At 56.1% G+C, this 14,742-nt stretch overlaps 1 protein-coding gene across 1 annotated transcript; it reads left to right on the forward strand.

The window, feature by feature from the left end:
- Positions 1-8,784: 8,784 nt before the first annotated feature.
- Positions 8,785-9,515, forward strand: MIND_01246800 (PX domain protein; the record flags this gene model as incomplete). The annotated part of the gene is made up of 4 exons (XM_037368954.1): positions 8,785-8,931; positions 8,977-9,142; positions 9,191-9,294; positions 9,345-9,515. The coding sequence occupies 4 exons, from the start codon at positions 8,785-8,787 to the stop codon at positions 9,513-9,515; spliced, it is 588 nt and encodes a 195-aa protein (XP_037214922.1).
- Positions 9,516-14,742: the final 5,227 nt, after the last annotated feature.

The raw sequence follows: 14,742 nt of genomic DNA on the forward strand, positions 1-14,742 counted from the left end.
AGCCGGGGCGTCCGTCGAAGGGGTCGTCTTGGGCGAGCTCAAGCTTGACGACGGGGAAGACCGGGTGGAGCTTCGAGTAGCGCGGAGGGAGGTCGAGCTTGTAGGCACCTTTGCTGATCTCCGCGACTATCTTGAACGGACCGAGGCGGCGGTGGGAGAACTTCTCCGAGGGGCGAGTCGTCCTGATGTCAGAGGCATCCAGCCAAACACGGTCGCCAACCTTGAACTCCGGAGACGGAGTGCGTCTCCGGTCGTAGTAGCGCTTATACTCTTCCTTGGCCTTAGTGAGCGGCCTTGGCTTCGGCAACCCCAGTGGCAATTCGGTCGCGGAACTCGTTCACAGACTCCATAGCGGAACGGGCTCCGGGTTCAAAGCCCATGCGCGGAAGCCGTCCCGTGTCCGTCATGAAGGGGACTTGCTGCGTGGATGAGTGGACGTGGTTGTTGTAAGCGAACTCCCGGCCGGAATCAGCTCATCCCAGTCGTCCTGCTGATAGTTGGTGAAGATCCGCAGGTACTGCTCCAACTCCTGGTTGACGCTCTGTCTGACCGTCCGTTTGCGGATGATACGCGGTGGACGTGGCTGGCTTGATGCCGATTAGACGCCAGAGTTCTCGGGTGAAGTCCGCGATGAACTGTGAGCCACGGTCGGAGACGTACTTCTCCGGAGTCCCGTGATGGCGCCAGACATTCCGGTAGTAGAGGCGGGCTGCTCCTACTGCATCGACCGTGGTATGGCACTCGGAGAAGTGGGCTCGCTTCCCAAGGGTGTCCACGACGACCATGATCGCGTCGTACCCATGGGCCTCGGGGAGCTCGACAATGAAGTCGACGGAGACGGTATGCCAGCGCCCGGGGTGTTTCCGTCGGGTGTAGCTCTCCGTGGGGCAGTCTCCGGAGCGCCTTGGTGCGACAGCACAAGTCGCAGGTCGCGACGTACCGGCCGATATGGCGAGACATCTGAGGCCACCAGTAGTTCCGGGAGACCAACTCCAAGGTCTTGAAGCGACCGGCATGTCCGGCGACTCGAGTGTCATGGCAGAGCTCGATGATGCGCCTCCGGAGGTCCTTGTCCTTGGGCACGACAATCTTCCCACGAAAGTGGAGAAGACCACCGGAGACGGCCCACTCGTCGGAGCGTGAGGAGCGGGGGGCCTCGAGCTTGACCTTGGACCTTTAGGAGTTGCCGGGCCGCTAGTGCGACGGGCTCCTCCAGGTCAGGCTCACCGGAGAGGGCATCGCGAATGTCGCGAAGAAGTTCGGAACCGGGACCGGAAACGGAAACACCCTCGAGTGCGCGGACGTGGAAGAGTTCGGGCCGCAAAAGGACGACGCCGGAGTTGTCGGAATCGATTCCGTGGTCGGGTCTCCGAGAGAGGGCGTCAGGTCGGCCCATGTCGCGACCGGGCTTGTGGTGCAGCGTGAAGTCGAACCGGGAGAGGTAGAGGGACCAGCGGGCCTGTCTCCGGTTGAGGTGCTGCGTCTTCCTGAAGTACTCCAAATTCTTATGGTCAGTCCAAATCTCGACGGGATGCGCGGCACCCTCGAGGAAGTGTCTATACTCCTCGAGTGCGCGGATGATCGCGAGCATCTCCTTGTCGTGGATTTCGTAGTTGCGCTGGACATCATTTAAGCTTTTGGAATAGAATGCTACAGGGTGCCACTTCCCGTCCGGGGCGGATTGTGAAAGAACCGCCCCCGTCGCATAATCAGAGCTGTCCGCCTCGAGTCGGAAAGGCCGTGCGTCGTCCGGAATCGCCAGGACCGGTTCCGAGGTGACCGCGTCCTTGATCGCTTGGAACGCGGAGGCCTCCGTCGCCCCAAGTCCATTGCTGGTCCTTCTTGGTGAGCGCAAAGAGAGGACGCGAGGGCCGAGAAGTCGCGAATGAACCTGCGGTAGAAATTAGCGAACCCAAGGAACTGCTGAACATCCTTCTTGTTTTCCGGAGTCGGCCAGGCGGAGACGCCTGCGACCTTGACGGGGTCCATTTCGACGTGGTTGTGGGAGATGATGACTCGAGGTATTTGATTGACGATTTTTCGAAGTCGCACTTCTCCGCTCGGAGGTACAACTTATGCTCTCGGAGTCGGCGCAAGACCTCCTGGACGATCTGTCGGTGTTTCCGGAGGTCGGAATGGGCGATCAGGATGTCGTCCAGGTAGATCATGACGTCTCCGGAAAGGATGAGGTCCTGGAAAATGTCATTCATCATCGTTTGGAACGTCGCTGGGAGAGTTTGTCAGGCGAAGTACATCACCAAGGGCTCGAACAGGCCTCGGTTAGTCCGGAAAGCTGCCTTCCACTCATCACCTTCTTTGATCCGGACGTTGTTGAAGCCCCAACGAACGTCGAGTTTGGTGAAGTAACGAGCGCCTTTGAGCCGGTTGATGAGGTCGTTGATCAGCGGAAGGGGTACCGGTTTTTGACGGTCATCGCGTTGAGGGCCCGATAGTCCTGGACAAAGCGGAGTCCGCCGTCCTTCTTCTTGACGAAGAAGACCGGAGACGCCATCGGAGACTTGGAGGGGCGAATCCGGCCCGTCGACAGCCCTTCCTCGATGAACGCGTCGAGCTCGCGTTGCTCAAGGGGCGAGATGGGGTACACCTTGCAGTTGGCCGGCTTAGCGTCGGGGACGAGTTCGATGGCGTGGTCCCAGGTTCTCCGTTCCGGGAGCGTGTCGAAAGACTCCTTGTTGAAGACGTCCTGGAACTCTTTAGCCCAGTCCGGGATCTCGGAGGCGGGGGGAGCGGAGTTCCTGGCGAAGGCTTCAGCCAGGCGCTGCGAGACAGTACTGCCAGCGCGTATCTCCTCCGAGGGACGGAACGAGGTGTAGAAGATGCGGTCACCATCTTCAAGCTGACCATCGTCATCGTCGTCGTCAGAGTCCGGCGTCAGATCAGGCAGGCCGGAGTCGTCGCCGGAGACGGAATCGTCTCCGTCATCAGACCCAGAAAGGTCCATGGCGCAGACCGAGGGGAACGGGCCGGAGCGGAGTCGCTTCTGGAGCAGCCGGAGTCGCCGTAGCTCAGTCCGTTCAACGCGTTCTTCCTCGCGGCAAGTGGAGCAGCCGGGGGCACCGCGTCATCTTGACCTCCTTGGTTTCCCAATCGATCTCTGGGTTATGCTTCCGCAGCCAAGAGTACCCCAGGATGAGGTCTTGTTTACCGAGATGGGTGACGGCGAGTTGAACGCGCTCGGAATGGCCTTTGTAGCGTAGGACCAAGTCCGCGATCTGGTTGATGGAGCCAGCATCATTCGGAGTGCCATCGACGTTGAAGACCGGAATCGGCTGCGCCAGGGTGCGGACCGGAATGCCATTCCGAGCGACGTAGTTCGTGTCGATGAAGTCGGAGGTGGCACCACAGTCAACAAGCCCAGAAAGGGAGAGCTTCAACGCACTGGTGGTGGACTCTAGCTCCAACGGGAGGTGGAGGGAGTTTACTCCAGGGGAGGCAGCGACAGTGTACTGCTTGGGCAATTTCTTTTCCCAGGCAGTGAGGCGGCGAAGGACGACAACCGGAGTCGCGGGCGGAGTCGGAGACGGAGTCGAAATGGGGACAGGGGAGGGTATGTCTTTCGTTTCAGGCTCGTTGTAGGGCAAAGGAATTGATTCGTCATACAAACAAGCGAAACGATTTATGGACGCGAACGAGGGCACACCAGTCACTCGTCGCGGGGGACAAAATCCTCTCCGGCCATCGACTCCGCAGCCGTCTCCGGCAGCGCAGCTGTGTCCGAGTAGCGGGCGATCAACTCCGCTAACATCTCGTCACCGAGTTGTTGGATCACCTCGTCGAGGATGTCCATTGAGCGGACGTCCGCGGGGAGGGGGCAATCCCGGGCGAGATGGTTTGGGTCGCCGCACCTGAAGCAGGCGCGACGAGGGGCACCCCGAGCCCTAGTGCGATCCAACTCCATGGGGACGGGAGCTGGAGGCGCCGGAGCGGGGGGCGCGGGCCGCGGGTGGCACGACCGGAGCCACCGGGCGGAAAGGGGCCGGAGCCGGGATGCGGTTGACCGGAAACGGAGTCCGAATCAAACCGCCAGGCGTCTTGGGGGGCGGCTGACTTGATCAGCTTGGCCCGGACCAGGGCCTCGTATTGACGGAAGGCCCGGGTGCGCCAGCTAAGGTAGTCCCGGAGGTCCGGGGGTCGTTCGAGGACGTGATTCCGTTGTTGATCAAGGGGTCAAGTCCGTGGCGGAACTTGGTCACCTTGACCAACGCGTCTTCGAATCCGGCGAGGTCCATCAGGTCCTCGAAGTCGTCGGTGTACTGGTAGACATCCTTTGTGCCCATGTGATAGGCGGAAGTCTCCAGTTTGGAGAGAGCATGATCTTGCTCGTTCTCCTCGACGAACCGGAGTCGAAACTCGGAAACGAACGAGCCCCAGGACGGAAACGGAAACGGGGCTTTGCTTCCGTGGCGCTCCGCCCATTGCTGAGCGGGTCCTTCTGCCATAAACGACATGGCATAGCGGACGGCCTTTTCCTCACTCGCCTCTCCGTTGACCACAAAGGCCTCAGGGGCAAGGCGGGCGTAGGTGCGGACCGCGTAAAGGAACGCGCGGCCGCGTTTCCGATCGCCGTTGAAGGTGAACGGAGGGTTTGGTCGCAAGACCAATTTTGAGGCGAGGTTGATCACCTCTCGCAGCTAGTGCAATGTGCAGCATCTGGGTTATAGCCCAAAAGTGCAATGCACAACATGTGGGCTATTCTTATATCTTGATATATTATATTAAGGGAAGATGATATGACTAATATAAGGTCATATATAAGAAGGTAAATCACCTTTTCTTCAGGCCGATGATTCGATATGTAATATTATGGACTTAATAGAGCAGAAAGAGAATATCAATATTAAATTAAGTGGGAGTGATGCAAGATCACACAGTCATCAAAATCAGTGATCTCTTACAAAAATGGTTCCACACACAATAGATTACACAAGGAACATTGATCCCATCACTATATATATGATATAAGACACCAAAACAGTTAAAAGAGATAAAAATGAAATAAAATAATTCTTGTGTTGCAGGAGACTGGGTTAGATCCCATATGTTGTGCATTGCACTTTTGGGTTATAACCAAGATGTTGCGCATTGCACCAGGTGTTCCAGCTGGGTTGATGTCGCCAAAGAGGGCTTCGGAATCGCCCTGAACCGGAGTCGGAGTCGGAATCGACGTCTCCGGGGGTGGTGTTGTTTGGTATCCGCCAGCAGTATTAGCGGCGGCAGCGGCAGCGGAAGCCTGGGTGGTGAGAAGAGTAAGGGCCTCAGTTAGGCGGTCGATTTTCGCCTCGAGTGCATCCAGCCGAGTGTCAGCGTCAGGAGTAGCTCCGGAAGGCATGACAGGTGCGGGGACGACAGGAGTGACAGAGGAGGAGGGGACAAGTGGTAGGGGCGGTGACGAGGGCGGAACGGACTCGTATTCCGAGCCTGAGTCAGCGCCGAACCTAGCAATCTTGTCCGGTTGATCCCGTAGAGAGTTTCTTCTGCTGTAAGGGCAACCCCGGAGGCCTGAGATCAAGGTCCTAGCAGGGGAGGATCCAAAGAGTGAATAGAAGTAAGCAAATACAAGTGAGGCTGACCTAGCAGGGGAGGATCCAAAGAGAAGAAACTCTAAGGGTCCGCCTGCTAGGTAGCGGAACTATATACTGCGCTCTTGACGCGCCAAGGTTGATCGTTGCTCCGTGCAGTATGCCTGCAGGGGGATCGCCAGGCGGGGGGCGGCGATGCGCCTGACGGAGGCGGTGATGCGATCACCGGAGTCGGAACCGGAGTCGGACCGGAATCGGGATCGTCTCCGAGGGGCCGAAAGGGAGGTTCCCCTGACATGCCCTTACAATTGGGAAATTCTTGGCACCTCTTATATCTATACCACTTCAGGTCAATCCATCAGAATCCATCTCCATCTCTGGTATTCAGCTCAGATATTTGTGTTTCACATAAGAATGATACGAAGTGTTTTCCTCATGCTGAGTCATGATCTATGCCATCATCTTAGTGGCATCTGGTGGCAGAAATGGAGGTTATTTGCTTTTAAGTGTACAAAACGGCCACTGGCTATTACCAAACTCTCGCTTGGGAGATCAGCAGATATTTCACATGTGCGGGTCTGCATGTGGACTCGGAGGCAGGCAGATGAAAACAAAAAGTTGTTCTTTGGCTATACATGCTGTACGGGGAATCGAACCCCCAACCCATGTTACCATTCCCGCACAATGCCCGCACCTCCTAGAGATGCAGCCAGTGCCATTTGGCAAAGGTGGGCCGTGGCATGCTGATCACCGCCGCGTCCGCGGTGCAAGGTCCGGAGCAATGTTTAGAGACGACAGGCAGCGTCCTAGGGCATGCATTGGAGTAGAAGTCGAGCAGCTCCACAAGCAAGCGCGCGCCACGGAGAGAGACGCCTTCACCAAGGTAGCCATGGAGTGTCACTGGGTAGTCGCGCGCCACTATGCCCTGGAACGCGTGCAACCTTGTTGCCCAGGAGGCTGCTTGGAACTGTGGGTCGAGCCAGACATCAATTCTACTAGATGGCTGTTAACAGGTGCAACGGGCGAGCGAACGGGACACAGCCCGCGTGCGCGCAAATATCACCCCGACGTCCGCGCACCCGCTTCCCTAACCGTAGAGGCTTGTTGAGCATGTCGTCCGCTGCAGAAAACAACTTCAAGTTGACCATAAGTCACGCGAAAAGAGACAAACACACGCACTCACAGTGACGTCGCTCACCCTCGCCCGACTCATCAGCGTAGCGCCGCCGCCATCGTCACTGGGACCGCCAGCAACGACATCAAGAATGCTTCAATCGTTGCGCACTGGCAAGGCTTAGAGGCAAGCAGAAGTGGAACAAAACGCAAGGGCAACAGGGCAATGAGTCTTGAAGGAGAAAATGCTTTCCCTTCTGCTGCGCCGTTTAAGTAGACGCCTGTTGACGTGTTTCGTGTGGTCCGCAGATCAGTCTGAGACTTTACGCTGCCGCGAGATGTTTTTGGGGGGGAACGAAGTGCTGGAGATCGGCCTCAGGTCGCCCCGTGTCTTGCCACTTGGTTCAAGTTTGTTGTTCGCATGGCCTCAGAAACTGGAATGGCCCATGGCCCAAAGCTGGAGTGCGCAAAGTTTGTGTTTGCTGAGATGTCCAGGTGGGGCCGGGAACTGGAAGGTTGAAAGGCCGCAAGAGATTCAAGTCTACGTCTCATCAGCATCTTATGGGTGCTATGGAGGAGGAGGGGGATTCCAAACACACGCGTACACGTCGTGGAACGCGCGCGAAATAGCCCTCTCTCTCCCGCGCCAAGTCCAGCCATCAGAATACTCCGAGTCGTCATTGTCAAAAGTAAGCGTAAATGAACGCGCTGCGTCATAGCGCGTGACTCTGCTCCACTCACTTCCTACCACCAAATGCCCCCCAAGACTACGCGTCGACAGTATGACTCCCCGAGGAAGAATCGTTTCATTGGCGCGGTGCAGACACATCACAATGTCAGCCGTGCGGCTCGCGATCACGACATTCCGATCTCATCAGCTCACACGATCTGGAAAAAGTTCCAGGAGATTGGTACGACCAAAAATTGACATCGAAGTGGTCGTCAGAGCCTCTTCTCAGCCCCAGAGAAGGCTCTCATCCAAGATTACGCTGTTGAGCATCGCCGCGAGCCATTCCGTGACATCGGCAACTCCCTGACACCAAAAGCCAGCGAGCCAACGGTCCGGCGCATTCTGGCCGAGGAGGGCTATCATAGGCGTGTGGCGAAGAAGGTCCCATACCGATCCGACAAAACAAAGGCAAAACGGCTTGCCTGGGCCAAGGGAGAAGCCCAGGAATTGACCGAGGATGATTGGTCAAATATTGCTTGGTCCGACGAGGCTTACATCTGCCTGGATGACAAGAAAGGACGGATCTGGGTGACGCGGCGACCGGGGGAGGAGCTACTCGATGAGTGCTGTGTCCCACATGTGCCACAGAGCCCAGTCCGCATCATGGTGTGGGGAATTGTGATGAAGAACGCCGAAAGGCCCGCTCGTGGTTCTTGAGTACCCCGGTGGCCGAGGCGGCGGAATGACAGCACAGCGCTACATTACGCAGGTGCTCGAGGGTCCATTCCTCAAGTTCTACCACCGTATGAAGCTAACTCGACCTCTCTTCCGCTTCCAGCAAGACGGCGCTCCATCCCATGGCGCCATCATCACCAAGAAATGGCTTGCTGATCGAGACATCCCAATTTTCCCCCATCCACCGACATCTCCTGATGTATCGCCTATCGAGCCTGTTTGGCACATCCTCAAGAAGCATCTCCAAGAGTATCAGCCACGTCCATACAACGAGGAGACGTTACGGGCAACAGTTTTTGACATTTGGTCCAAAATCACATGTGATGAAATCAATCCATTTATCGACCGAATGCCAGATGTCGTGTCTGCTGTAATTGCCGCAAAGGGTGGCCATACTCGCTACTGAACACGTCCATACCATTTGTACCATACTATCTTTCTTGTACGCTGAGTAAAACATTGATTTACGCTTACTTTTGACAATGACGAGTATCACGAAAAGAAACGACACGCACCTCCGTCTGGTGACTCTATTCGGTGGTCGTGCGGACATCGTTTCATCCAGGGCATCTCGATGCTGGTTAGTGGTGATGGTGGTGGTCAAAAGGCAAGTGCCACGCGTCCCGATTAAACCTTACGGCATCAAAGTCCTATCACGTCATTTTTTTTTCTTTGGGGCCGCTGACACATTCATGCTGACATACCTCTCCTTCTTCCCCGACACCCATGTCTTCGCCCGCCCCAGCACAGACGCGCCCACTGCCACCGCCGCTTCCACTGCACCCCTTTGCGCACAGCAGCGCCCGCATCGAGGTGCTCCCCGCGGGCATCGACATCGAAGAGGAGGCCCGGCTGTACGAGGACATCGTCTTTGTTCGTTCTCCCGCTGTTCCGCTGCGACTGCTGAATTCTCGCTAGGACGAGTCCCCGATCACACCGCGCCACCCGTCGCCCGGCCCGCCGAGCATATTCAGCAACGACATCTGGCTGGGGGACAATATTGGGGAGAGCGCGGCGTTTGCGCGGGCCGTGGAGATCGGCGGGTGGACAAGCGTGGGCGACGTCCGCGGCGGGGCGTATGTCGGTGCGTAGTATGGCTTACTCCATTATTAACTGAGTGCAAGATGGACAGTGTACGACTGTGTGATCAAGACGAAGGAGGGGCTCGCCATCCATGCGCACAAGCGCTACAGCGACTTTGTCAAGCTGGAGCACGAGCTGCTGAGGACATTGCCGGTGCGTCATAGCCTATCTCACTCCCGCTCACGCTTATCGTATTCCGACAGCCCCCGCTCCGGCGCTCCGTCCCGTCCCTCCCCCCGAAGTCCCCGCTCGCGCGCTACCGCGCCGCCTTCCTCGCCAACCGCCGCCGCGCGCTGGAGTACTGGCTCGCGACGATCCTGCTGCACCCAGAGATCGGCGGCTGCGAACCCGCGCGACGCTGGGTCACATCGTAGTGCTTTTTCTCGTTTGACGTGGCAAAAGTGCTGCTTGATGCATCACATGGCTATAGACCTTCCTATGTATCCCTGCTCCTCGACTGTATCGCTAATGCATATACGTGCTGTCCCGCCAGCCCGTTGGCGCCAACGTCGTTCGTTCCGCGCCGCGGCCCGCAGACCGTTCGGAGCGGGGTCGAGTTGCCCTCTAACTCTATAACAAATTTCTTGAATTCAGCTCACAAATTTTTATGCGACCCGCCGCCCGCTAGTTCTTCACATGCCATGCCTATGCCTATCCAATACCAGCGTGCTGCGCCGCGCAATCGGCGGCCTCAGTATTGAAGGCGACCACCGCAGCGGGAATCCACCAAGCTCGGTGGCAGCGGCGCTGTTAGCGTCCCTGCGTGGCCTGTCGTTGAGCGACGCAGAAATCAGTCGGGCCTCGCCGTTCGATGCGGCGTCGAGCACTTGAGAAGTGGCACGAGCTTTGTGTTCTGTTTTTCTCCATGCGAATGTTTTGTTTGACGCGTGCACTGGTCGCAAAAATGGAACTAGAACTGGAACAAGTCGTGCGGGCCTTGTCCCTGCCAGTCTGCCATCACAGTCCTGTCTGGAGCCGCCTCCGACTTGACTGCGCGCTCTCACTGGCCTCATCATTCCCCGGTTCGCTCGACGCCGATACAGCCGAAACACAGCCCTCGGTATTGCCCTCACCGGCTTGAGGAGGGAGTGCAGCCGTTTGCTGTGCCAGGGTATAGCGAAGTCTTCCAGTGACAGCTCAAGGGGGGCGCAAGATGCCTATCACGGCTATGGGGCAGGGGGGGGTCCAGAGCCTAGAAAAAAAACTTTTGTGTTTGGTGTAGGGATGCTTCAAGAGGTACTTAGGAGGCCTTAGGAGGCCTTTCATATGTAGATCTTCCATGTTAAATGCCATTTGATACCTTTGAATGCAGTGAAACCCAGTTTTTTTGGTGAAGTGACTAAACTTGTCACAGTCTTTGATAGCATCAACATATCATCATGATGCAAGAAGCAATACAACTTTATATGAAAGTTCATTTAAAGGCATAGGAACATTATAATAGCCTAGTTACAATTTAATTTAATCACATTTTCCATTTTCAAGACCTCTATCGATCATTTTGATGCGATTTTGATCGCATCAGTCACGTTTTCGTGGGAGATCATTACTATATAAGGCAGGAGGGGGAGGGGGGGGGTCCAGTGGGCGCAAAAAAAAACTTTCAGCCCTATGTATGTAATTTCCACCTTGCGCCCCCCTTGTGACAGCTCCAACTTTTTCGAATGCATCATCACTAGGTACCAGTGCATCTTGATGGCCCCTCAGCTCTCTCTCTACATGCGCAGCATTATGACTCGGATATTGCACATAACTACTTAATCTTGTTGGATCACGGCGCGCACGGACCATGTGGATCGATCATCCCACGTGCCTGCGACAGACTCATTCCGACCACGTGGGGCTGACAAATGCTTTGCCTCTTGTCTCTAACGTAAGGCTCCAACACTTTCCGTTTGACAAACTTTATAAACGGTTTTAACCCTTTTTATTTCCGTTTTATTTGTGGGGTTGAGCAAATGGTAAATAAAAGAAAACAAAAGGTTTAAACGGTTACTCAATATTAAATAATAATCATAATAATATGATTAGAAAATATCCAATGTATATGTATAGATATCCTGTGTTTCCTCTTGAATTGTCCCATTTGCTAGTTGTATGCAATAAGTACATACATTAGACTATAACAAAAGTTAATGACTTAGTCATTAGCAATTTACCTGCTCTCTGAATTCAAGAAACTATTCTTAGTTTCAGTAATGATTCACCTGAATATGGTTTCTGGAATAGAGATATCAATGGCACTAGTCAGCATGTCTGACTTAATACTGATGATTGTCTGTTATAAGGAATTTCACAGTGATTTCATGTCTCTAGACCACAGAAATACTATCCTAGAATAATTTATCATCCTGCAGCCATAACAACATAATAATTATATCATATTTCCGTCATTTTCTACATATAAGGAAGACAAAAATATATTAATGATTTTTAAACTGTATTAAAACTATTTAAAATGTTTTAAAACGTTTGTTGAACCCTTTCTGTTTGATTTGTCTCAACCCACAAACGGAAACAAAAAGGTTGGAGCCCTACTCTAACGTCCACCATGGACATTCTTCGGTCCCCGACTGCCATGCATCCGCCGGACGCCATGGCCGTCGAACTCTGGCAACACAGCATCTCTTTCCTCGACCGCGCGGACCTGCGCAGTCTTGCCCTCGTATGCCATGCGTTCCGCAACCTCACCCTTCCCGCCTTGTTCCGCGATCTGCTGGCCATCCTTCGTTGGGATCCCGCTGATCTCGAGTGCGATCCCCCGCTTGTAGCTTCCGCCTTTCTTGATCGCGTCATCCACATAACGGAGCACCCCACTCTTGCGCCGTTAGTGCGTACATTTGTCTTAGAACGGCCGCCTTCTCCCCCTTGAACAGGTCTCGTTCACGGCAAACTCAGTGGCTCTTCTGGACATGTGGTCCTCTGATTCGACGCTGCGCCTCATCGACCCTGCAACGATCGAGCAGCTTAGCCTCCGGGCACCATTTACGCTCGCGCCGCTGTTGCGCGGCTTATGTCAAAGCCCGATGCCGGTATTGCGCTACCTGTACCTCGAGCTGTCGAGCGAGATGTACATGGAACTAGTCGTCGATGTGCTTGCGCAATGCATATCTCTCACCGAGCTCGCGCTGTACTGCCCCGAACGCCGTGACCTCCACCCATTGGCCCCGTTGGAGCCTGCCGGAGCTGAGATGACACGATTGATCCAACTCCTTCGGCTCCCCCCGACGGCCCTCCCGAGCCTGCACACCCTCACCACGCCCCCCGGCCTCGTCCCGCTTTTCCTTGACGGCAGGCTCGGCATCACCACGCTCAATCTCGTGAACAGCTACGCCGAAGACTATAGACAGCCGCCACACGCAGCTATCAACGCCGCCGCGGGGAGGTGCCACACCCTGCGCCTTCTGATGCCCCTCCGTATCGATGCGAAACCAGGCGGCATCGTAGACGTCCTCGAGACCGTCGCGGCGGCGCATCCCGGCCTCCGCCGCCTGTGGTTCTTCGTCATCGACATAGAGGTCGACGCCTCCACCAGACCGCTGTCTGTACTCGTCCGCGATCACATGGTGCGCGTGCCACCCGCGCTCGAGTTCCTCCGCGTGGGCGTCAACGCCGCGGATAGCGGCGCGCAGCTTCTGGATGAGCTCAAGTTGCCCGAAACCTGCCGCAGAATCGTCCGCATGCTGGCGGGAACGCAGGACACGGCTCGCTCGCTGCACTGACCAGCGCGCCTGCGGCCCGGGCAGGGGCTGCACCACACGACGTCCGCCTCCCGCTAAGAGCCTGAGACGCGCCGGTCCCCTCCCGCAAACGGCTCGGCGACAAGCCGGGCCCGGGCTGCCACCAAACCAACGCCGAATCCTGCCGAATCTGTCTACCATCGCTAACTACTACTTCTTGCCGAGACCCCCCGAAGAACTCTCATCGCCAAGACCGCCCTCGCAGCCGTTCGAATCGCGCTTGTGAAGCACAGCGCAACGCTGCGATGATCAACGAGACACGCACCAAGCATCCGGCTAAGGACAAGACATGAGAGAAAGACCTGAAAGTGACGGTTAGCACACGGCTAGAGAGAGAGACGGCAGGGGAGAGAGAAGCGCTAGCGCAGAATGGTATGATTACTAGTACCTTCGCCTTGCTCTGACAACAAGTCAGCGCCGCGCAGCTCGTCACGAGCAGAACACGCACCTTTACCATTTGCCGACCTGGCAGCGTGTCAACAACGATGACAAGGTATGGCTGCGCGAATGCAATCCGAGTCCCTGACTCTTGCTCTACGACTGGGATTGAATTCAAAGTCAGCAAGGCAATCAAGCGGAGACATACGGAACGACGCTTTGCGTGACCGAGGAGTGGATAGACGTTGGTGGGGCTGCAAGACGGTGAGCCTTGTAATGGACCATAGCAAAAACATAACAAAAGAAACAGCCTCGCCGTTCAACGGAAGTTCGCGAGCGTTCGAAGGCGGACGACAGGTCGGAGCATACCTCCAGCATAAACAATGACGGGGACCAACGAAGGAGGGGAAGGCGACGCTAAGCAGACGAGCGCCGTCGAATCACAGCCGGTGAGCAACAACAAGTAAATGCAGCGGCGCAGACTCACAATTGGCAACGGCGGACACATCTAGAAAGAATGGTAAGCACATCATGTCGTCAATGTCCGAGGCTAACCACGCACCTCCAGCGTTGCCGAACAACGGTAAGCAAACGAGCAAAGACAACGAAGGTGATGACTCACCTTTGGTTAACAAGCACCATGTTCTCGAACAGAGCGGGCGGAGGCGGGCAACGGAGGAGCGGAAGGCGATGCTGAGCGGAGGACGACGGACTCTGTTGGGAACGACAGCCGGTGAGCAACAATACATCCAGCAGCGCAGGCTAACCATTGGCATCGGCGGACAGGTCTACCAAGAACAGTAAGCACGCGCCGTCGTCAATGTCTGACCACGCACCTCCCTTCAGCCTCGATGTCGACGACACCACTCTGGTCCTCTAGCAACATGGTAAGCAGACGACTAAAAACAACGATGGTGACGACTCACCATCGGCAACAACCTGCAGCCTCTTGAAAAGAGCGGGCGGAGGCAGGCAGTGGCCTCCACTACCGTGCGAGCACGGAGACATCTGCTTCTCGGCCGCAGCGGGCAGCGACAGCGAGGGCAGCATGTCGGAGTCAGGAAGAAGGAGCGTGGGACAACATTAGGCGCTCGGGTGCGAAGAGCCGAGCACGTGCCAAAAGTCAACCACCACGCAAAACCCTTCTCCCCGCTGCTCCCCCGCTGGCCAATCCCGATCCCGCTGCGCTGAGCGACAAGAGTAAAAACAACGATGGTGACGACTCACCATCGGCAACAACCTGCAGCCTCTTGAAAAGAGCGGGCGGAGGCAGGCAGTGGCCTCCACTACCGTGCGAGCACGGAGACATCTGCTTCTCGGCCGCAGCGGGCAGCGACAGCGAGGGCAGCATGTCGGAGTCAGGAAGAAGCAGCGTGGGACAACATTAGGCGCTCGGGTGCGAAGAGCCGAGCACGTGCCAAAAGTCAACCACCACCGCTTTCCCCGCTGCTTCCCCGCTCGCAAATCGCGATACTGCCATGCG

The sequence above is a fragment of the Mycena indigotica genome, assembly GCF_014461135.1.
Source record: "Mycena indigotica strain 171206Taipei chromosome Unknown Mind.scaff0012, whole genome shotgun sequence".
In the NCBI taxonomy this organism is placed as follows: Eukaryota; Fungi; Basidiomycota; class Agaricomycetes; order Agaricales; family Mycenaceae; genus Mycena; species Mycena indigotica.